This window comes from Centrocercus urophasianus, unplaced genomic scaffold, assembly GCF_019232065.1.
Source record: "Centrocercus urophasianus isolate 14NV4802_14NV808 unplaced genomic scaffold, USGS_Curo_1.0 seq_14, whole genome shotgun sequence".
NCBI classification, from domain to species: domain Eukaryota; kingdom Metazoa; phylum Chordata; class Aves; order Galliformes; family Phasianidae; genus Centrocercus; species Centrocercus urophasianus.
The window spans coordinates 33,157,785-33,183,257 of record NW_024884586.1 but is presented as its reverse complement, the minus strand read 5'-3'; the positions used below and the strand labels follow the sequence as shown (position 1 = coordinate 33,183,257).

Genomic DNA, 25,473 nt, shown 5'->3' with positions numbered 1-25,473 from the left:
GCGAGGTGTAATCATCCTCATCATATAGCAGGATATCAATGAGGACTGACCACAGACAAGATGCAGTCTCAGCTCCACTGCTTGCTCATTAGTACAGCTGCTCCCAAACAATGGCACCCTGAAGTAGCTTCCTCTGGCTTTCCTAAGCCCTCTCAAGTCGTAGTAAACAACAGAGATGATACAAATTGCAGAGCGCACAAAGCCTTAATGTGATTTTGAAAAGTCTATTCAAGGGATTAATTTCAAGAGGAGAAAAAGGCAACTGGACAGAAAGATGTCCTTTTAGGATTTTGTGTTTCAAACACCCAAAGGTCCTGGAAAGCTGAGGAAAGCATTCCTAGGTCTGGTGGGAACACAGCACCATCTCGTGGAGCAAAGGGAAGTACAAGGAACAAAAAATAAGTATTTCAGCACTTGAGACACCAACACCTTGGCTTTTTGACAGCCTTCTAACAGGTTAACAAATCTCTCTATCGAATTTGTGCTTTAAAAAAAAAAAAGTTATCTACAGATCTATAAAGAACAAATGAACAACAAACAACTCCCTATTTTTATCTCTCAAACTCATCACTGTTAACATAAACACTGAGGCCTCTTCATAAATAGAGATGTGTGGGCAGATAACCATCTGCACTGAATTCTATTGGCCTGTAGGCTTAGCACAGCTGTGAGCACTCCTCTCTTGCAAGTCTGAGTCTCCTATGCTTAAGGTGAGCAAAGAAAACAGGTCTCTTAATATCATATTTGCCAGGAATTGAGACCTGTACTTCCATGTAAAAGAAAAAAATATTTTCCATTTAGAAAAAAGGCCTGGAGAAAATTCAGAAAGGAAGCTATTCCATGCTTTCCCAATATTTCCCAGGTAAGAACTACTGATCTGTCACAGCTCGATTCTTTGCCAGGTAAGATCATGGAACAGATCTTCCCAGAAACTATACTAAAGCATGCGCAAGAGAGGGGTTAGACAATCAGGTTCACTGAGGGTAATTCACACCTAACCAACCTAGTGTCCTTCTATGATGGCATTACAGTGTCAATCAATAAGGGAAAAACCACTGATGTCACCCATTCAGTAAGGCTTTGACATGGTTCCCCCAACATCCTTGTCTTTCAAGTGGAAAGATATGGATTTGATGAGTAGAATGTGCAATGGATGAGGAACTGGTTGCAAGTTTGCAACAAGAAAGTAGTGGTCAATAGATGTCCAGATGGATGAGGGATGTCTCTCAAGAGTTACTATCGGGACCAATGCTCTTGAATATCTTCATCAATGACATCAACAGTGGTATCAAGCAAGTTTGCAGATAACATTAAGCTGTATGGTATGGACAACACACCCGAGGGACTTGTGACAGTACAATCCTTGCTACCTCACTCAGCTTGGCTGTTATGCCCAAGACCTAGTGCATACAAGTAAGGTACAAAATATCTTGTCCTTTGGACTGATAACAATCAAGGTTTCACTGGAAATAGTTAATGATCACCATATTGTCTAAAACTGGGTGCTCAGAGACTGATAATACACACGCAATCCAATAGATCAAATTCTAACTATAAATCAGTCATATTACACCATAAATAGCAAGAAAACTAATAGGAGAGTTCTTTGAGAGTTCTTCTTGCAAGCAGCTGGCCACAAACAAGAATATTCCCTTGAGTAGGAACATCTTGTGAGGTTACTTAGCACCTGGGCAGAGAGCAACCTAGAATACGGTGATGCCTTGCTGACAGATCCTCAGTGAGTGATTTATTGTTTTTACACTATACACTACTTACACACTTCACTAAGATCTGATCTTGATTTGTTATGCACCCTCCACCCTCTGTGTAGCAAATAGTCAAGGATATCCAGCCATGTCAAGGATATCCATCTTGTTAAGTCACTGCCATCATCATTCAAATTACCATATTATGTCTATTTTATAATCAATCTTTTCTGTCTTTCCCTTACAAGTGAAGCATGCAGTGCTTTAATCTTCATCTATGACAAGTGGTGCCAGTCCCTATCGGTCCCAAGATCTTGGCACATAGCTGAGGCACCACGTGGAACATGTCACCCCTGCTGCCTCATAAACAGGTGGGAGAGGGGAACTGACAGGTTGATGGTGCTGCAGTGAGCCTCCTATCCTCTCTTCCCCCTTTTAACAATTTGAGAAAGGATGAGGAGTGGAAACAGGTACCAGCTCGACGAAGTGGGCATCCCCCATTCCAAGCATCTTCGGCTCCCCAGGTGCCTCTGTGCAATAGGTTTGAGGCCCTGGAACTCGAGGGAGAGGTGAATGGGGGTGTGGAAGGAAGTCCACCAGTGATGTTGCCTCAGGTAAAGCAGTTGGCCCCATGCCTCAAGACTGCCTCCATCTGGAAAGACAGAAGCATAGTTAATGTAGGCTGCCTGCTGAGAGGAACGGAAGGCCCTATATGTCAGCCTGAACCTACCCATAGGGAGGAGTGCTGCCTCCCTGGGGCATGGGTCAGGGACATTTCTAGGAAACTTCCTGGACTGATTCACCCTTCTGATTATTACCCTTTATTGATAGTCCAGGCTGGCAGTGACAAAGTTGCTCAGAAAAGTCCCAGGGCTATCAAGAAAATCAAGAAAGACTGCAGGAGACTGGGGAGGATAGTCAATAGAGCGGGCGTGCAGGTGGTGTTTTCTTCTATACCTTCTGTGGCAGGCCAGGATACTGAGAGGTACCAAAAAGCCCACCCCATAAATAAATGGCTTAAAAGTTTGTGCAAACACAGGAATTTTTTTTTTTTTTTTTTTTTGACCACGGGGCAACTTACTCAGATTGGATGGGGCCCTGGGCAGCCTGGTCTAGTACTAAATGGGAAGATTGCTGGCCCTACATGTGGCAAGGGGGTTGGAGATTCATGATCCTTCAGGTCCCTTCTAACCCAGACCACTCTATGACACTGTGAAGTCAAGATGTTATTCAGAGAGACCTAGACAGGCTCATGAAGTGGGCTGAGGACAACCATGAAGTTTAACAAAGGCAAGAGCAAAGTCTTGCACCTCAGTCATGACAACCCCTACTATCAGTACAAGCTGGAGGATGAAAAGATTGAGCACAGCACTGTTGAGAAGGATTTGATGGTACTTGTTGGTTGTAAGCTGGACATTAGCCAGCAATAAGCCCAGAAAGTCAACTGTACCCTGGGTGGCACAAAAGAATCATGGCTAGCAGATCTGTGCTATAAGACCTCACCTGGAGTACTGCATCCACATGTAGAGTTCGCAGAACAGGAGAGATGCTGTCCTGTTAGAGCACATCCAGAGGAGAGCCATAAAAAAGATGCAAAGGATGGAACACTCACCTACAAGGACAGGCTGAGAAAACCAAGGTTGTTCAGTCTGGAGAAAAGAAGGCTCCAGGGAGACCTGACAGCAGTCTTTCAGTATCTAAATGGGGGCTATAATAAAGAAGGGGACTCTTTAGCAGTGTCTGTGGTGATAGAACAAGGGGAAACAGTTCCAAACTAAAAGGGGAGATATAAATTGGGTATAAGAAAAAAGTATTTTATGATAAGGGTAGCGAGGCAGCAGCACAAGTTGCCCAGAGATGTGGTGGATAACCTGCCCCTAAAGACATTCAAGGTCAGGCTGGACAGGGCTCTGAGCAATGTGATCTAGCTGCAGGTGTCCCTGTTCACTGCAGGGGGGGTGGGCTCGATGACATTTAATGTCCCTTCCAACACAAGCAGTTCTATGTTTCTGTATTTGCTCCCAAACACAGAAGTTCGCTTACAGAGCATCTGAGAGTGACCTAAGTTACCCAGTTCATTCACATGTCTCTGATCATACAAAAGAATTTCCTGACACTAATGAAGGTAACATGAAAACTGGATTAGTTTCTCTTTCAGTGACCAAACTCAGACAGAAATACATCTCTGCAACAGAAAGCACACAAGTACCAGAGCTTCTGAAGGAGGTTAGGGATCTTCACAGGACGATGGAATTGATCCCGTATCCTGCCACATCTCAAGTATCTCCAGTTTAGGAAATACTTTATTCTTATTTCACTCTGGTCTCTAGAATGAAATTTGTTTAAAATATCGGAAGAATTATGTTAAACTGTCTACCACTTTGAGTAACTCATAAATTTACTACAGGTCTCTCATGTGATATCTGAGACAAGTATATTCTCTAGTGTCCCTAATTTAAGCTTAAAAGACTGGATCTTATGAATCTTCCATGCATCAGAACCTTCAGTAGTAATTCCATATTATAGCGAATCTCTGTTAGGATGCTTTCCCCTAAGACAAAAAAACTAGTTAGTGTCTAAAGCATCCATCAGAATAATCTACTTCAGCAGATGAGGTAAAGAGTTTAGGCATTCAGCCCTTTTTAGCCAGAGCTGGAACAAAATAGAAAAAATGTGTTGTTTGCTTTTTCTTTCCTTTTTTACTCACAGTACAATCACTTAGACACTTATACAATTTGTGTTTAAACAACAAAAACATAGATAGATCTGTCTCACCTCAGTACTCAGTATACAAGCGCAACTGTTTGGAACAAGGTAATTCTCAGGATCTTCTCCATTCAGCAGCACTGTGTGCTGCAGCATTACATGGAGAAACCCAGGCCCATCCTGAATTTAAACAGATTGGATTATTGTGGTGCCCTACCCGCCTAATGCACCATGCAGATGTGCATAACTCAGCAATACTTCAGACAAGTATTTGAAGTATCTATGATGTATGACCAAATCAACTGCCATGTATTTATGCTACACAGAGGATAGCGCTGTTACTGAAGAACATCGTTCCCCATGGGTGATTGAATGTTTCCTGAAGTCAAACACTATGCCCATGGACTTCTCTCTCACATGCACAGACTTTGAAAACCAGATTTCCTCTTACGTCTTGTCAAGTGGCTAGAGTGCTGACAGTAGTTTGCCAGCAGCCAGATTCACAGTCAGTGTTTCTGAGAACTACTCACTCACACAGATGAGGGCTTGAAAGCCAGATCTTGCTCAGTTCATTTTGCACTGCAACACAACCAACTCAAGTGCTACAAATGCAAAGCAGAAAGCTTTGACTTTACTGATGTCAGCAACAGATCTGTCTTTTGTAACACGTAGTTAGCTGAGACCTGATCCTTAATTTAAGCCCTGGATCACAGACACTTGAGTGACAGCCTGCATTTCCAGGTACAAGACACCTGACTGCTGGAGCCTCCAGTATTAAAAAGAAATGCCCGTATTACCAATATTAGCATTTTGTGGTCTTCACTTATGGGAATATCTGTGGCAGATAAACTATTAAAGACACAGGTGCTTCTAAGGGACCTATAAACCATATGATGGATGGTTTCTAATATTGCTATCTATCTTCATCATTTGTCTGAGATCAGCAGGGCAGAGAAGTAACAGACAGAAGGTCATTTAGTGCAATTTGAAAAAGAAAAGAAGAAAAAAAAAAATGACAGATAGTTATGGGAAGCTAGCAAACCTGACACCAGCTTTGCTGTGGTCAAACACTGCAATTAGATTACAAAAAAAAAAAAAAAGAGAGGAGAAATAGAGTTCCAACCACACTTTCTTCAAAAATCAACATGCTAGATTCCCTTTGAAAGAAAAAAAATGCTTGTATTTGGCAGGTGTATTATTAAATCCAATGTCTAGTCAAGACACTCTGGTCTGGAGGTCAGTTATATTATCTGAGACAGTTTCTCAATGAACACAAAACCTGAGGTTGAGTCTAGAGGCATTTGGAGAAGAACAGTACAAAGATCAAATGTTGTCTCTGCTTTTCTGGGGCAAGAGCCATTTCTTTCTCTTGCTTCAGTTTCACTCAAGATTACAGCCAAGCACCCCGCATGTGACAGACATCTCCCTCCAACAGAAGTCCTGTCTTTTGATTACTGTACCCCTTTTTTGAACGTCTTTTCCTTCCACAGAAGTTTGTCACCCCAAAATTTCACAAACAATACAAGGTATCTGCAGTCAGTCCAATGCTCTGCTTCCACAGTTTGCACACACCTTAAATACCAGCATGCAGCAAAACTCCTCCACAAAAATAATCAAATTCACTAAAAAAATGCTCCTCCATGCACAGTTTGTTTCACAGGTACCTAAGCAGCCACTTTCAACCTGCCCCTCAGGGACCATTATTAAGATAACTGTAATTAAGGTTTTGCATCTAATCCCCAATGTTCCACAGCTGAGATTGTTATACCAGCTCCTGGGTATCAAGATTGCAAATGTAACAAAGATATATCTCCAAATACAGCTAAACTCAGCTGGAGATCAATAGGTAGCCTTCTTCCAATGACAGGCAATAATTAGCATGTTAGACAGTCAGGATAATGAATGAGAATTTCATTCAGGATGTCTCATTCTTCTAGCCTCTGTTTTTGTTTCAATATTTCCCTCTACAAACCAAGCAAAAAAAACCCAAAAAAAACAACAAAGAATAAACATACAAGTTTTCTCTTCCCTCCCATTCATTCCAGCCTTCTGCCTTGAAAGTAAGCTAGCAAGCAGGAAAAGATTTCTAACACTACCTGCATCCCCTTTTGCATTTTGGCACTCTCAAATATTTGTGCCCTGTAAATATTTTTATGATATATATTTGTCCATGCTATTTATTGTGAACTTAAAGATAGCTTTCAGCCTAAAGCACAAAGCATATCACATATATATATTAATATAATTTGGCCTATTTACTATTTACTATTTACTATTTACTCAGGGCATTCCAAGCCAGACAGTGATCTCAGCAATACTGGCATAGACCTCAAATTAACTCACTGAAATCAAAATAATTTTACTGATACAAACAAAATCTAGCCCATGAAATACAAAGACCAAATTCTTCATCTACTTGTTCCCACCCACCCACTAACACTGGCTCCTCTTTGCAAACTGTTTTCCACATGAGCAGCCTCAGAAATGAACATGAATCACCTTGCAAACTCCCCAGGAATAAGGAATTAAATGTGCTACAACATAGCTTCATGCTATCCAGGAAAGCACTATGTGAACACCATTCCATCTCATTAACACCATTACACTTTCCCCACCACACATTAGACTTACAAGAGTGACTTAAAATCACATGCATTTCATTTGATTGAGAATTGCAAAGTTGGGGCAAAACAACGGACTACCACAAGCCAGACTCCCAGGCAGGAAATTAGATTTTACATGAGATTCAAATTTCCATAATCTGTAGTACTAGTTATGACCATCAGACTAAGAGACCACAATCAAAGAGAAATCACCTGTGCCTTCACCTTGGTAGGTGACTGGAGTATCTTGTTGTATCCAACAGCAGAACAGCTGTAAACAGATTAACAGGCTTCTGCAACAGTTTTCTCTGCACAAATTCAAATATCATCTGCTGTGGTGAGGTGCCCAAATATCTCATGTCAATGAAACCTGGTATAAAATTGATCAAGAGTACTGGGTGCTACAATGGAGTATAGAAGTTTCACAGCATTATATGAAACAAAATCAACTTAAAATAATGGTTACGAAGCTCAAGGTGACTTTCGCATAGAAAATCCAATATTACATTAGCCATCAACTTCCAAATTCACTACTGTAACAACTTCTATACACAAGCTGATATAAGAAGAGAATGTTAAAAGAATAAAGTTGATGGTTGAAGCCTATTCTGATGTTTTCCTGGAGTTTTTATGGATACTGTTTCCAAAAGGAAATATGTAATATTCTATATGCGCCCAAGGAACAAGCTGCATTTAAAATCCATCAAATCCTTGTTATATTTGACAGCTTAAATTATTTTATTTACTAACTTACATTTAGTGGAAATATAGGCTTAGAGGTCATCAGTAAATGGACTGTGGGGTGACAGAACCAAACCAGATACTGTTATTTTCCTTGTACAACATTTTTGTTACTGCCGTCAACTTACATCACTGCCCTCTCAGAGATCATGCTCTGAATGTGCCATTACTTAAGGAACAGTTTCCGAGATCAGTACTTTCATGCAGCAAAATGCTCAGTATCACTCACTCAGCTGCTTATAACACAGAAAGTAATAGAACCATGGTGATCAAAAAGTGTCATGTAAAAAATACTGTCATCGGTGAAAGATGAGATCAAAACAGAGCTGCATTATGGGAACATTCTTCTGACATGTTTATGAAAATGGCATAGCTGCTGACCAGTGTCAGGAAGAGAATTAAGAAACTACTTAAATTTCTCCAAGGCTGATACTGAAGCTGTCATCACTGCCAACTGTAGGAAGTCTCCCTCCTGTCCTGTTGAAGTTTGTAGTATAGCTGGGCCATAGCTTATGTGCTGACAGCAGACAGGTGCACACATACCAGTGACTGATTGCAGTTCTCATCCTAAATGCTCTTTCTGCCAAGCTGTTGAAGCAATCGTAATTAAATCACTCACCAGAGACCTAGCTGCAATTTGGGGATCACAAAAGGATAAAGTTGGCTAGCTTTCACATTTGGAAAAAAAAAAAAAAAAAGAAAAAGAAACAGTTTTCTGTCAGGGCACCTTGAAGAGGTGTTGAAAAGTGCAGAAGCAGTGGTTTCTAAAAGCATCTGTCACTCTAACTCCCTCTTTCTCACCCAGCACAGGAACACCCAAATTCCTCCCTGATTTTAACAGTATCCGTCCTAAATGACTCCCAGAGGGCACCTGGAGCAAGCAAGCTCTTGAATGGCAATCTGATTTCATCCTCACAGCTATTGTTCAAGGGAGGGGAAATGCCTTTCAGTAAAAAGACAAGCAACAGGCAATTCATAAGCTACCCAAATGTTAAAGCAACTACGTAACAGGTTATTACCAAGCAACAGAAACGTCCAGGGCTCTCAAATAAAAAGTAGAGATAGGTCAATGCTCTAAACATGCTACAAATCTTGGAGTTGCAGTGCAAATGAAAATAAACAGCAGTATAAATTGTAAAAGTAGGGTTCACAATCCAAACCACAATAGTACAATTTGCATTATGTAATGAAGTCTGCAGTTGCATTTCCCTCCTCTTTGAAGGAAGGGAGGGTAAGTTCATTCAGAGACAGAAGACCCCAAAGGCTTAAGGTAGGGACTCAAATGAGCCATCGCCCAGAAAATGCAAGTTATAGTAGAGGGCACCTAAAAGAGCACAGAGTAAGTGAGGGCAAATCATGAGGCAGCAAGCAAAAATTAGACAGGGTGCCTGACCTGCTGTAAGAAGTATGATTCACTCAAGATAAATCAGAGGTGACTCTTGCTTAATATAGGGTGCCTGTCCCTGAAGCATCAAAGGCAAATCCCTCAGTGTGCTGATATTTAAACAGCTGACTGGTTTAGCTGCGCATGACTAAGGAAGTCTATACAGATTTATTTCCTACACACTAGCAACCTCTTGCTCTCTGACTCAATAAGCGATAAGCTAGGCACATTAGAAATCATTGCATGGTAATCAAACACAAACAATGAAAAGGGTTTCTGTAAGTAAATTAAGCTGAGCATGCTGGCAGCATACAATGCTATGAAGCATTGTCAAAGTCTGGACAAAAATTGGCCCAGATGGCAGCAAAACCAAAATATTGATGAGAGGGAAGACTGTCTCCCAAATAGGGATCTGAATTTCTCTGCAGAAATAACTATAATTGCTCAGTGGAACAAACAACATAAGAGCAGAGCACAAATGGTTTGCATGGATGTCAGAATAAAGTTATCATTATAAAAAAACAGTTAATAATTTAACTATTCTCCCTATTATAAGCAGTCTCCTCTAAATGACTATTCTGCCATCCTATTTAAGCAGAAATGAGGAAAGCTGGCTCTGCCACTACCTTTTGGCAAAGTAGTCTACAGTCTACATCCTCTAGCAATATCAATCTACTCACATATTCATTCACTTATGTGGAGTATGGGAAGGACATGAGAAGGATGGATGTTACTCTGGCATCCCTGCTCCACATCCAAAACACATACATGGCAGTAAGGCTGGCTTCATTCTTCTTCATTTATTCTGAAATGTTTTGTGCTTTACTCTGATGCATTCTCTGACGTATTTCTTCTAGATTTTATCTGTTTTATTATTATTATTATTATTAATTTATTAATATATTCTTCCTTTCAAAGTCCAGTAAAAAAAAAAAAAAAAGATCTTTGATACTCACTCAGGGACATAATTTAGCAGTGGGTTGTTAGAGTTAGGTTGTGGTTGGACTTGATGATCTTTAAGATCTTTTCCAACTGAGCAGTTCAATGATTCTCAGCCTCACTGACTGCAATTACAGAACTGAAATTCACATAAGTTCTTCCTATGATAGTGCTAAACATAGGAAGAACAAAGTCACCATGACTTTCTCTCCTCCTCCAAACGTGACCCACCAAAAATACAAAAGGAGTATATAGGCTACACATCGCACAGAAAGGAATCTTAGGAGAAAAATGTAACTAATTGTGCAAAAAGAACAGACTTTCTGCACTTCTTAACCAAACAATCCAATCAGAAGGATATAAAATGGCTCTGTTTATCAACAGCTATGCAGAGGGGAAGCAAAAGATATACATGCAAAAAGACAAACATCGCTGCCTTTGCTTTTTTACCAAATGAACTGTAGACTTGTTTTTAAATCAAGTAGATATTACAACCCAGAATTAGCAAACAAATAGTGCACCCACCCACTCCAAAGACCAAATCAATAGTCAGCAGATGAACTTAACTGTTTCAACAAAAAGAAGCTGTTTGAAGAAGTGCTTTATACTCTCCTTGCACTCGTCATTGCTGCAGGCTATTGATCTTTTACAGACAAGCAGCCTCCATTAATACATACTTGTGTTAGCCTGGTAAGCTTGATCCCCCCAGTGTTACCCTCTGCAGGAGGCATCAAGTAACAAGTATTCTTTTAATAATCTAGTTGGACATGCATATAACCATTTCCAGTAGCTAGATCTCCAAAGTCTTTTTTTGTTTTTGTTTTTTTTTTTTCCTTCCTTTTTATATGTGTTATCTATATGTTAACCATGTCTGATTAAACACATAAGAACAAGAAAAAGATCAGGAATCTCTAAAGTTGGACATCTCAGGTTATCTGGAGTCTGTAACAAATACTATTTCATCTGAGATCATGCTAAGGAACTTGCTATTAAGTAAGTAGATAGGATGAAACTCCCTCACTTGAAAGCATTTCATTAATACAATGGGCTAACTTCCAATTCTGGTACCTCATCTGCTCAAAGTTGCACATTAGCACAGACTGCAACACTTTGGAACTCTTTGATTTGCTTGTTTCAGATTACACAGAAGTAATCTACACTTGACATCACTTGCAATGAATCCAGTCTAAAGAACACATAACTCAATTAACACACAAATACCTGCATGTATCATAAAAACTGTACCTAACAGATGAGAACAAAAAGTAAAACTTCTCTCTCCTCACAATCCATAATACTTCATAACAAGCAGGCAACCAAAAACAGAACTTTTTCTTTAACGTCCTGATACAAAACAAAGACTGAAAAAAAAAAAAAAAAAACCCACAAAAAAGGTTATACGCACGTTTTGATGATCCTGGTTGAAGTCCCATTGTGTTTCAGGAATCCACGTGACTTACCTTTCCAGACCATTTTAAAACCCACAACCTCCTGTCAGCATTTCTAAATCACTAGACAGCCCAGATACTAGGAAGCCGACTACTATCTTGCTCAAGTCACCTCCTCTCCAATCGAACTACCACCTCTGATCTGCATGGTTTCTAACCATCTGCTCTAAAAAGCAACAAGGAATCTCCAATTACAGCCACAGGAACCTGGCTTTCTGACATCTGAGAGCCTGCTTTAAGTCATTAACAGCAGCCTAACAAAGGCACCAGAGCATTCTGGAGCTGTGAAGTCCAACACATTAGAAACAAAACTGCAGTTTCTGTCTTCAGAGATTTCCATGTCACATACTTAAATGCAGTCCAATACATTCCAGAGAAGCACTTACTTGTTTTATACCATTGCTTTATAAAGTGTTATGCTTAGCAAGACTAAACTGAACCCTCTGAACAAGAGAGGTTTGGGAACGGAGACCTGGATGTCCAACAGGGTTTCCAGATCCCCTCACATACCTCTTATTCCCCTCTCCCTCCACCCCCCAAAAAGCAATTAAAACAAAAATGCAGAAAATCAGTGTCACATCCTGTTGCTTTGATACTGTTTCAGTTAGACCAAACTGAGTCATTCCAGATTCCAAATCAATCCAAAAACAGATCTGACACTGGAGCCTCTAGACCTGTGTCTGTAGTACCCTTCTTATACAGCCAGTGCTGCAGCACAGAGCAGCCTTTTCAATACTCGCTTGAGACAACTATACTTGCAGAAAGGGGAGAGCAATTCAGGTAACATTCCAATTGATGAAAGACTCACAGAAATGCAGGCTTTCCGGCCTTCAGCAGGAACAGACTGTGAACATTTGTTAAGCAGTTTGTCATTTTTGTCATCAATTCAGCCATATCTCAATCTCCCAGGAGGAGGGATACAGGTATGACACTGCACTAATATCACACACCTTACTGTTATTTCTAATGAATTATCTCATAAATACACATAATTAAATGCAGCAGTTTATGAAATGCAGGTGGTCAGATTTTTCCAGCCTTAAAGTTTCTGCATACAATAAGCCAAATTATTGATTATTACAATTATGCTCATTACAGCACCGATAGCACGTGCTTCTTTGTTCCATGCTTTGGAGCAGGGAAGGAAATGGGATCTAGCTATCTGCTTAACAGAAGTGGAGAGAAAACAGAGCTTAAGTGATCTGCTTCCTGCTTCCAGAAGCAAATGTCCTATCAGGATGAACAGACAAACATTTGAGGGCTAAAAGAGGGCTACAGGGTTTTGTTTAACTGTTTCAGCAAGTTTATCTTAGAAGTCATTGGCCAATAACATAACATCCAATGTTTTGGGAAGAATAAAAGGAAGTTTCTAGCAACCAATTCCTAAACATTCATCTTTACATATAGAAAATCCAGAACAGTGCAAAGCAGTTTGACACCAATGTCATTTCTCTGCCAGAAAAGCTTGAATGAAAACAAAGCATAACTCAATATACAAGATATAGATATTTTGTACCTATGTTAATAGTATACATAGTACACACAAGCCATTCTTTGTTTCTCTAAACTAAGAATTCAATTAACATCAATTACCATCACTGATCTGGATGTCAAAGGCAAAAAACAACCACCTCCAAAACACACACATAAAGTATATACTTCCACATTTTCATTTTAGCAGGGAAAAAATAACTTGCTGCATGCTTCAAGAAACCTATCAAGAAATAAAATTTGGATTTACCATTGGAAAGGCTTTATTTCCACTGTAAGTAAAACTAATTGTGTATTCTCTATGCTCTAATCTATCAGGACTCGCTGTTCTCTGTAATCCAATGGAAAAAAAATGACTTACGGTCATTACACTGGCTCCCAGAATATGAAGTCATGGAGCAATCACAGGTGAAGCCTTCCCACTGCTGATTACAGATACCCTGATTTGCACAGGAATCTTCCTGGCAGGTAGTGCTTGGTCCTGAAGAAGGGATGACAAGAACAGAGTGAAACAAAGTTGAGAAAATAAGTTTAGTGAGGCCCATAATTTCAATCCATCACTACCACCACCATTCTCATGCAGTACATAAAAAGTACTAATGAAACAGTTTTCCATTCTTAAACACATAACAAACATTAGTAAAAGAGCACACAGACAATTGCACACTGCACAACAAAACAGCAAACTGTAACACACAAGAAGGAAGAAAAGTGAACAGCAACATATTCCCCGTTAGGCAGGCCTAACTTTGTATGTTCTGTGCTCACACAAAGCAATATATAATGGAAATATGATAATGTGCAAGGGTAACTGAACAATGCCTTATCCTATCCAAAGAATTATTCTGTATGTTCCTCGGGAAATGTAATGTTATAAAACAAAACCAACCAACTCCATGAGACTTCTGTTTCTATATTGGACACCTTTCCATCATAGCCTTTGGGAGATGCAGCCATCACTAACAGAACAGTCTTCCATTGTGTCTGATGTGGAGCTAACCCTTGATATCTTAACTCAGATAAAATTGCAAAGGCACAACCAAGATAACAGCAAAAAGTGTGTTCTTCATATCAGAGGGACTCTGAATGACAATTTGTCATCCACAAGTAGATAGCCAGCTCTTGAAGCTGCACTATTCCACTATATGTTATACTGTTAAAAAAAAAAAAATAAATAAAAAATAAAAAGAGGAATTCCTAAGTAGAAAAGTGCAGATAACAAGAGTAACAAGAGCAGGCAACAAAACCCCTGAGAAAAAAAGATCCACCTATTGAAAAGACACAGCAGTAGACACAGTAATAGCTTGTTACCATGCCTGAAGAAAATTGTGCAGAATTATTCAATACTTCTCCCCTCCACACACCTATTTTTCCCACCCAAGTCATCTGCAGCTGTATGAACCCCAGTAGTCTCACTGGCACAGAATGAGGGGAACAGATCACCTCTAGGGTTACAACAGTGCTGACAGACTGTAAGGCACAGGCTGGCAGATACATGCATGTACTCACTTCTCCCTTGCCTTTAGACTTATAAAAGTCACAGATACAACCAGACACACAGATACACATCAGACTGGGGTCTGACGCTCACTTTATAGAATCATAGAATCACCAAGGTTGGAAAAGACCTAGAAGATCATCCAGTCCAACCGTTCACCTATTACCAATAGCTCCCACTAAACCATGTCCCTCAATACAACATCCAGTCTTTCCCTGAACACCCCCAGGGTCAGTGACTCCACCACCTCCCTGGGCAGTCCATTCCAGTGCCTGACCATCCTTTCTGAAAAGTAATACTTCCTAATGTAAACTTTAAACTTATTCAGATTCAAGAAAAAGGATGAAATATAAGAATCTGAAATATTAGTTACCATTTTGCTTAAGATTTGAGTTTTCTGAGGATAAGAACTCATTGAAGAAGAGCAGAAGAGCATTTTCAATGATAATTTTTCTTCTCTTTTCCTGCACTTATCTGAAAACACTTTAATCAGTAACTGCAGTTGATAATGGGCATAATCAGACTGGAGATATCTCCCCGATCCAGGTGCCGCAAGAGAAATACTAGAAATCACAGAGTAAGCTTGCATGAAGCCTTAGTAACTGTGGCTGGAGGTGCTGTCAGACCAGAAAGCCGAAGCACATGAATTATGCCCACAGTTTCTGTATCGCATTTTACAGAAAGCAATTGTGAAGATGAAGCTGCTTTTAAAAGAGCAAGAGGAAAAAATACCATCCATAAGCACCATTTGATGAGGAATTTTGGAAGGCTAACAATAAAGAAAGCTTGAAGTCAGATCTGCTGTTGTGACGGCACAGCACAGATCAGTATTATGCTTTGCCTCACTTCTCAGTACTACAGGCTATTTGCATGGCAAAAGCATCTTTGTCTCAGAGAGTTCAGCTATTCCTGCTGCTTACAGTCCTTGGTTGGTGCCATAATCCCCCATCTGCAGCAACAGAATTTTGTTCAGAGCAACTAACAGGGATGTCACAGGGAATTAGGATTTTGGATTAAGGAGCAAAAGTGACAGAAGCACAGGAAGGCTTATAAAATGAAGACTATTACCACGCACATGCCCTTTAGTGCTAATTAACGAGGAAAGGAAGACAAACTGTAGCAACAGAGTCGGTTCTAAAACACCAGCGCCATCAGAGTTCAAGCCCATTTTTATTATCTTTCCTTTGGTAACACTTTCAACATTCTAGAATTATTTATAAAGCAAAGTTGCAAATTGAGCTTTTGCATAATGCTGGATATATCCCATAAGTCACACTACACAGTTAATTAACTAATGCATACTGACTTATATTTTCTCCTTGAACTTGCAACATTCTGACAAAACCTGCTAATTCCCCTGACTGCATTTTATTCCGAGTATTGTTTTTATTATCTGTTTGGAGCTGGGCTTGACATAGTCTCTTAATCCACTTTCTAATGGGCACATGGAATGTGCAGGTAGCACATAGAGAATAAGAACGGAAAACGCTCCAGTACAGAAAAGCAACCCTGCTAGCAGAAGTGTGACCTGTTCTGTTTCCTACTCTCCAGTATAAACCTACCAGCAGAGGCAGAGCATTGGCAACACATAATGGCAAAGCAGAATTCCACAGACATGTCATTTAATCATTCTTTCTTCATCTTTAATTCCTATTGAAACAGCTCAGGACCTGATAATGTGCAGATTTTCTTGGGAAAGTGTTCAAAATACTACTTTCCTTCCAAGTTACGTAGCTAGATTTATGGTTTATAAGTTTTTGCTATTAAGCATTTTAAGAAAATCACCTTAGAAGAGTACGGTAGCCAAATTGCTCTTGTATATTCTGTTGGGAAAAATCATTTTGTCTCTCTAGTTCTTTCTGGCACTTTCAGCTGTATAGTTGGTTTCTCTTGCTGAAGCTAAAAAATACTGAGTTCTACTGCTGTGCACCACTACAACTGACATATTTCAAACATATTTCCAACAGGCAGGCACTCCTGCCTTGCAAGAGGAGTCATTCCTGCTGTGTCATTTATAAGCTCTTTGCAGTGAAAGGAACTTGAGGAATAAAAAGATACATTATTGCATTTATCATTCTTTCAAGTTACATAAGGAATTCAATTTCTTTATAAAACACCTGCAGGATTATAACACAAATATCTCATACTTTGATCATGACTAGCAATAGGTTTTAAGCTAACGCAAACCATTCTAGGACATACACATAAAACCTTCCTTCCTACACTATAAATTCTTTCCCACTAGAAAGAAACATTTGTGTTCATGTTATTTCTTCAGTAAGAAGATCTGCAATAGGCAAGGTTCAATGGTACTACGAGTCTATTTTCACTTTCTGAGTCTCTAAATTGTCTCCAGCTCCCACCTCTTTCATTTATCATCAAAGAGGTTAGAAAGACATATGAAAGTGACACATGTACATCTTCACTGTCCTTTGCAGAAGGTATTTATTTGTCTTATGGTTCATAACATGTAAACGCCACAAAGGCCTGAAATCTCTATCACTAACAGCTAGACATTATGATGGGAAATTCATACCCATGTTAAATCTTTAATCTTCTCTTAACAGCACTCTTCTCTCCCCTGTTTTGTAATGTTATGAGATGTTATGAATTTAATATATGGACTCAGTACAGCTTTTAAAGAGGAATCATGCCTTGGAAATCAAAAGCTTTAAGCAGCGTATCATTCTGTTCTACAACTTGTTCTTAGAGCAGTTCAAGGAGGAAACTAAGTGAGACCCAATAAGTTTTCCAATTTCACAATATATAAAAAGAATTTTTTTTTTTTTCCAAAGTAAAGAGTAAGCAAAATTGAGACTAAGCCCAATGGAACAATCAGTTCATTGGATGAATTACCTCATATGCTGTATCTATCAAATACCAACACGTTCAATTGAGGTCCAGTGCAAGATTTAGAAAGTCAGAACTTGTATCCTGAATCATGGTTAATAAAACACAGGAATATATCAAAGTGATTTTTAACTTAGCAGACTAGAACCAGAGAAAATCAAAAATTACTGGAATTTTCAAAGATGGCAAATTCATCTCTTCGAGATCTTTCAGTTCCTGATTTTGCTAAGAACTCACTATTTCTTTCATCACCTAAATAAGTTTAGGCATCTGGCAGGTTCCATATTTACGTTATACACTGTCAGAAATAACCTAAAAGCCAGCACTGTAGAACTCTTGAAAAACACAGCCATTCACACAGTGCCTCAATCAAATTTGAACTCTCCATTTATTTGATGCCATGTCCTCCTTTTCCACAAATGTAACTGGTCTAAAAATTTCAAGGGGCACTTAGATGGGATAACAAATATGGAGGTATCCCAATGAAAGCACATCTACCCCATGATGACAGAAGAAGGGAATCAGCAGAATTAATGGGCATGCACAAAGGGTGGATTTACAAGTTGAAACTTGGTACCTGCCTATCTTGCTTTCCCCTGTGATCACCCTGGCACTTTCCCTCTCTAAGCAACTTAGAAGGTATTGAAAAAGTGCTCACACTGGCTGGTTGTCATGGTTTTATGATTTTTGTTATTGTTATTCCAATATATACCATATATATATACCACAACATCATGTAAAGCACTGGGAGTTAAAGAATTAATGCCCCACTGCCATGAACCACTGGTTTTCCACCTGGATCTCAGAAGAAAATAATTACATACCCCACAGGATTTTGCATTCAGAGGGGAAAGGTAAACCTGGCAAGACATCAGACTCGCTCTCTTGCTGCCTGGCAATGCGCGGGTGTGCTCCCCAGCCATTTCGCCTTCAATTCAGAGTCAGGCCTTCAGTTTTGGACATGCTCTCTCATTTTATTTATTAGCCTCAATTCCAATTACATTATATTATACAGTATTATCTTGCATTTCGATATCGTATTTAGCAAATGAAGTTTCCTCCTCAGATTGTTGCCACTGTTCTGCCTAAGCCCAGTTTCCACCTCCCTACCCTTCCCCTTTTCAGGATGGTGGGCCTGCTGCTCCCCCGTCACAGGCACAGACAGATCTAGATAATTCCATGACACTGGTGAAGGATGGAAAAAAAAAAAAAAAAAAAAAAACCACACAACAAAAAGTCAACTGCATAAAAGGGAGTATGCCTGGATCAAATATAACAGGGCACATGGAAGTAAACAACATTCAAGCATAGAAAATAAAATCCAAAAGGAAAGACTGAAAGTGCTGTATGTGAACAAGAAAAGTACAGTCAATTGGAAACACAGTTTTCACCACTGCAAATTAAAGCAGTGCAGAAGTCGTGCTATCAGAGCTCATGGTCTTGTGGGTTTTGTATTCTGAATTAGTCAATATTATTTAGCAAAGGTTGGTTTCCTGAAAAGGCAATAATTCACAAAATGTGTTCAAAAGAAGTACTCAGAAGTATTTCCCCTTAGATGTAAATGTGATCAGGTCTCTCAATTTGAAATGAAGATATTCTTACATAATTAAGGACCGTATACCAAAATGAAATCAAGCAAGAATAAATTTCAACAGCTGTGACAAGCTTTTAGGTTCTGAGGACTCCTAGAAAACAAAAACAAAAAGCAAATCTGTTTGGCTCCCAGATCTCTTCATGTCGCATCCACATCACTGGAAGTCAAAAATTGAACAAAAACTCCCACGCATATGTTCTGAAGTCCAATAGACACACAAGGAAAAGGTTACAATAACTGTTATCAGAGACACCCAGTAGTCACAGAATGGCCCAGGTTGGAAGGGACCTCAAGGATCATGAATCTCCAACCCCTCTGCCACAGGCAGGGCCAGCAACCTCCCCATTTAATACTAGATCAGGTTGCCCATGGCCCCATCCAACTGGCTTTAAACACACCCAGGGACAGGGCATCCACAACCTCTCTGGGCAGCTCATTCCAGCACCTTACTGCTCTCATAGTAAAGAAATAGTCGCTGATATTTAACCTAATTCTCACATTCCCTGCCACATTTTGAATGAATGGCACAGAATATCTCAGTTCTAGAGCTTTCTCCCCAGCATACCCCCAGGATGATGTTTCTACTTATATTAGCCCCAGCCCATGTACCTTTTATATTCTTTCAAACCTCATCCTTTTCCACTTACATTTATATCAACTTTAGAAATCTCTTATAAGCAGCACCTAACTCTCTTCAAATCCCCCACTTCTGTAATACAGAGTACTTCAACCTTTTACAGCTGCGAATAAGGCAAAGGTGCCAGAAAAAAAGTGGCTACAGTCAAAGGCTCCACAGAGCACAAACTTCTGCCTTCCTCTAGGCTACCAATTTATTCAAATTTAATGTTTCACATGCACCCAAAAACTAAAATGATCTCAGACTGTCAATATTTTTACCTGTTGGGTGCCACTGCCTATTACAAACTAATTACTCATTAAAATTTTGTTTCCCCCAGTTTCCCAATTTTTTATTCTTTTTTTCCCCTTTTCTATGGAGTCATAGAGAACTAACCTATGCAAAAAAAATAACAAGTAACATTCTGAAGCAAAGATAATTGCTACCTATTAAATCCTGGAATACAGAACAGGAATACTTGAAATGGAAAATTGCATCTAATGCATTAGATCAGAACAGCAACATTGCCACATCTTCAAAATAAGGATGTTAAATAGAAAAGGAGTTCATAAAAGTTTTGACATGATGAAAAAAACTATGTATTTTGTCTCGCAACAAAACTTTAGAATAAACCTGTGGCTTAGTTGCAAAATTTCATAATGATTAAGCTGATATCATAACAGATGCCATCTGCAGCTTCAGGCCTGTTGAACAGAGGGAGTGAGTAAAGCCCATCTTCCCCTTACACCTAAATTTATTTATTCCCTTTCTGTTGAAAAGAAAGAACATTTTAAGCTTCCACAACATTCAGAAACAAATTAATTAGCTATAGTGTAGTCCCTAGATAAGCTGGGAAGTCTACTTTCATTGTTAAGTTTAAAGGAATAGAATTTCAACACCCTAGAAAATATATCTCTGGTAGCTATAGGATCAAAAGACTATACATTTCTAACAAGCAGATTTCCTCCCTTACTTCTAAGGATCTGGGGCATCTGTATGTAATAGTGCTGTTAATCCTTCCTTCATTATATATCTCGTAAGAGCTAGCCTTCAAACTGGTTTCCTGTCAGCACCTCATCTCTTCTGTGATTAAAGTGGTATGTTCTCAACTGCTAACTGGCCTCTCCGAGAGATTCTGCTGCTTTTTGCCTGAATAACCATCAACCATTTCAGGAAATCAAACTGTGCTCTTACGCATATTCACAGAGACTGATACAGTCAAACCTCTCAGGTCAGCAAAAAACATCATGTCCTCCTTCTACCCATATATCACCTTCAGAGGTACTAATTGCCTTTCTCCTCCAGTCTCAGAGGCGTGACTGTATCCAGTAAAAAGGCACCAAAGCATACATAAAAGCATCTTTCAGTCCAAACAAGTAATGGGGAAGAAGAACCTTCTCTACCTTGCAGGTCAGCTTTGGTCAACTCAACTTTGTTAGCAAAAACAAAAACAAACAGAAAAAGCAAAAACAATAAACAACAGGTTAGTATAAAGATAGATAAACCAGGGTGCCATCACTTTAAATAAATAAAAATAATTAGTATAACACCATCACAACCAATGTGCATAATTAATACATGCAGGAAGGACAACATAAGCAACAAGGACACTGGGGGACATGGCTACCTTTACTCATCACCACTTGAACAAAAGCAAAAACAAGCAACAAAACCACATGAGAGGGAGGAAACGCATTTAATTCACACACAGAGAAACAATCTACAGAGCAGGAAAAGGAAAATATCACATTTTTAACATCAATTCTTCCACATCTACTGATATTTCGAAATCTTGCTTCATTTGAGAAACACTTGGAATCCATTTATGTATAAAAATCTACTTGACTTTCAGCAGACTAGTCAGGAATATTTTGGATGTAGAAACAAAACAAAACTCAAGAACTGAACATAAATTTGCTGTCTGTCATAAGAGCACAGATTGTCTTGGCTCTTTGGACAAAGTGGATTCATTGCCAGCAAACCATAGGGGATTGATAATTCTAGAAGAAGATAACCTTTGTTTAGCCCCAGATGTGAAATTAACAGCGTATGACAAGTGATAGTAAAAAAAAAAAAACCAAAAAACAACACAACCAACACCATCAACAAAAAAGCTTTCCTCTCACAAACTGTTTTATGCTCACAAATTTCAACATGCTTTTAAAAAAGCCTGCATCATCAGGTAAACAGACAGCTCCTTGGGCTTTAAATCCATGCAATCTTTGGCAATCTCATCAGAGCAATCAACAGATATAACAGCAGCGCAAGCTCATTTCTTCTTATAGGCAAATATGATCCTGTTTTCAGCAGTAAAATCATAGCAAAAGAGAACAATGAAGCTAACAAGACTTACTGGAGATCAAATATAAGCTTGCCATAAATTGCAGAGTATAAAAAAAAAAGCAAAGCAGACCAAAATAATACCACTGATATCTTTTATTGGGCACAGATTTTTTTTTTATTTTTATTTTTCTGCAAATGGAGAGTTCATTTTATGAGAAAGTCATGTAGATTTTTGGTTTCTACTACCTTGATTCTAAGTTTTCTTTTACAGCAAGGAAAAAGTATGAGGACAAAGATGGGAGTATGGGCAGCAAATTCTGAATCTTCTGCCAATGAAAGTTACACATTTTTATCATTCTTCTCAATGGGAATAAAAGACACCCAAATACTGACCTTTTATGGTTTAAAAGATGGATACTGAAGAGAGATTGGTAGCTCTCACTTATTTTCTCTTTTTACATTAAAAACCTTAATAAACTTCAACTGGCATACACAGATGCAAATTTTGTGCTTCATATGAAGTTTAGCAACTTTGAACTGGGAAGAGTTTCTCCCATTTCTCTATACGTCTTTCTAGACACATATTCTAAGAGAGTAATTTGTTTGTAACAAACAAGCACTTTTCCTACCTGCCCACTTCCTCATCTACTTCCTAACTGAGCAGGCATTTGTTCCCTAATTCCAGTAACAAAGTAACAATGAAATACAAAATCACAAAGAATAAGAGAACTGCCAAATCATGGAGTAAACAAATGCTCCTCCCCTCAATGGACGAACTCTGATTCTACAGAGAAAAGTCAAGTATCACCAGATTGAAAGTTTCACTACTGAGTAGATGATGAGTAAAATCCTTTTTGACATTATCTTGCTGTGAGATTTTAAGCATGAGATTAGATTTCTTTTTTTTTTCCCCACACACTGCTTGTTACGCAAAATGTGTTTCTGATTATCCAGCCTGTGTCATTCATGCTTCTCACACACCAGTGAATTCAAAAGGTTAACTACAATATTTTAAAGAAAGTAGCACAAGATTTTTATTTTACTGCAGGATTTGGAAGATGATTAAATAAGGACAAGAGTCCCAAAACATCTGGAGCAAAATCACCATCTGGTTAAGGAATAATAAATCTCCTTTGTGAGAAGCTGTTTTCAGTGGAACAGGTGAGGAAAAGAAAAAGCCACATTTCTAAAACACAAAGGAAACTGCTTTGTAAAAAAAAAAAAAAAAAAAGTTATTTAACCACTGCCATTAGGTGTGTTTAGCTCTCTTTTGTGGGGAGAAAGAGGGAAATGATATAATTTAGAATTTCAGATAGCTCTAGGGCCTGTAGTAAGCAGCAAAATGATATACAAATAAAGGAAAGGAAAACATAGGAGAACAAATGGGAAATGAGTATAAAGAAAAGGAAAACCACCCCAACTGCAAGAGGTACCCACTAACAGTTAGGGTAACATTCATTGTTTTGTGGAGTTTCAGACATTCATTCACTTCTATCAGGAACAGTGACGAAAAAGCACAAGTCACTTAGTCTTTTGTGGATGGAATAAATTCAAATTCAACCATTCACCTACTAGTAAGAGCAGGAACTGAGACACTCAGCAAATGAAACCAATTTTAGAAGTCTAGACTCAAGGAAGAGATGACCTGAAGTTTGAACTGATTTACTTTCTGGGAAGGCAATAAGATCATCTGGAATAACTTCATCTGCCAACTCCAGCCTACACTCCACAGCGCAGAAATCTTTTATCTCAAGCTCTCCAGCACCACTCATAGTGCATGTCTGACACAAATGGAAATAGTTAGAACAAGCATGTGGTGAGATGAAGATATAAAGAATGCTGCAATTCAAAAATCAAATGAAACAGTCATCTGGCAACATTTTTATTATTATTACTTTAGCAAATCCAAAATGAGCTGGCAAAAAAAAAACATCTTCCTTTCCAGCACTTCCCCTGGTAGTGAACATGGACAATTCAGGAAAAAAAGCAAGGGTGTTAAATTGCAAGAGTGTTAAATTGCAAGAGTAAGTTCTAGCAGAATGAAGGCTATTATTCACCTTCTTATCTACTTTTTAGGTTTATAGCTGCCTCCAACTTGAACCTTGTTCAAGCACTTTATAAGAGAAGGGAAACACTCCTGACATGTATGAGAACGAAACAATCTCCACATCCAGGCAGCTACTCTGCATGTACTAGATAGGTATGCAGACAAAGTAAGTGCCACCTTACATGACCATGTGCTGACATTAAGTAGCCTTGGATAATAGGAGACTAAAGAACTGTGTTGTGCACAAGAAGAAGGAAATCCAATAGCTCTTACAATGGTGTCAAATCTTCTGGGAAAGCATCAACATTCTGTTCTGGAGGCACACACAGAACAACAGATTCATCTAATGAGAAGTCCTTGAAGGAGAAAGACTACTGGCTATACAGCCAAGCTAGTTTTAAATAGAAGAATTACCAGAAATCACTAATGTTAAAGAGGAGCTGTTAGTGCACTGAAAATAATCGGAAAAGACATTTTCAAAAACCCCAAATGGATTATTTTTTTCCTTGAACCTCAGAAATAACACCACAGCAAAGATACATTTCTTCTTTTAGCAATGTAGCTCAGCTACAAACAGGCAAAGCCACAAGTACTAAGTTCACTTCCACAAGGAACAGTGTGGCTAACACTTAAAAGCAGCAGAAAGGCAGAGAGAAGAACAGCATAAAGCAGTGGAGAGCTTACCAATACTGTGAAATTGGAGTTGACATTGAGTGGGCTCTTGTAACAGGACATAAAATTCTCACAAACCAGAATATTATTGTGGGAGTGTAGCAACAGGGCCAAAGTGCAGGAGTTCCCAGCCAACCGGAAGGCACATAAACAATTTAGAGATTGGATTTAATTGCAATGCCAATTTGTTTTTTCTTGAGTACTCAAAAATGGCTCTAAGATGGCACTTTGAGTACTAGGAAGGGACAGTCTTGACAAGTGTCAATATATCAATATGATGCAACCTGAAATCTTGACGTGGTTCATTTGGTAAAGTCCTGTCTGTGAAGACCAGTTAGGAAAACATCTTGAACATGTGAACTATAAATATCTCCTGATAAAATCTATTTTCCTCTAGTGATTAGTAACCAACACAGCAGACTGGTGTTCAGTGGAGTTAGACACAATCATGACTTCCATTTAACCCAACCAGCAGAACCCTGCACTTTTTTATGCCAAGTATCCCATATGCTATGGGAACTGATAATAGGCATATGATTGCTGATGATGCCAATATTCTTTTAAAAAATTGGAACTAAAGAAGAACAGTAAATTATTCAAAAGAAGCTTCAAGAAACCTCTGCTCTTTACAAGCTTCAAGAAGTCACAACACATTTGTTTCCATTTAAAAAAAAAAGTTTTCCAGGTGGTAGGACAATGTTGGGGAACAGCCTCAAATGCTTTTATTGAAAACCCACTTCCTCAACGAGGAAATTCTATTATGGTATGATCTTCACCCTTCAATTACTAACACTCCTTTCCATTTTCCCTGTTTCCACTTGGTCCTCAAAATACTTATTAAAAAAAAAAAAAAAAAAAAAAAAAAAGGAATATATCAAAAAAAAAAAAAAAATTG

General features: G+C 38.8%; 1 protein-coding gene across 4 annotated transcripts in view; it reads right to left on the bottom strand.

Moving 5' to 3' along the window:
- Nucleotides 1-25,473, bottom strand: part of NRXN3 (neurexin 3) — an 891,094-nt gene that overhangs the window by 497,267 nt on the left and 368,354 nt on the right. For all 4 annotated transcript variants that reach the window (XM_042814128.1, XM_042814126.1, XM_042814127.1 and 1 more), the window contains one exon: nucleotides 13,380-13,499. In XM_042814128.1, coding sequence (XP_042670062.1) covers nucleotides 13,380-13,499 — 120 coding nt within the window. The remainder of the gene's footprint in view (nucleotides 1-13,379; nucleotides 13,500-25,473) is intronic.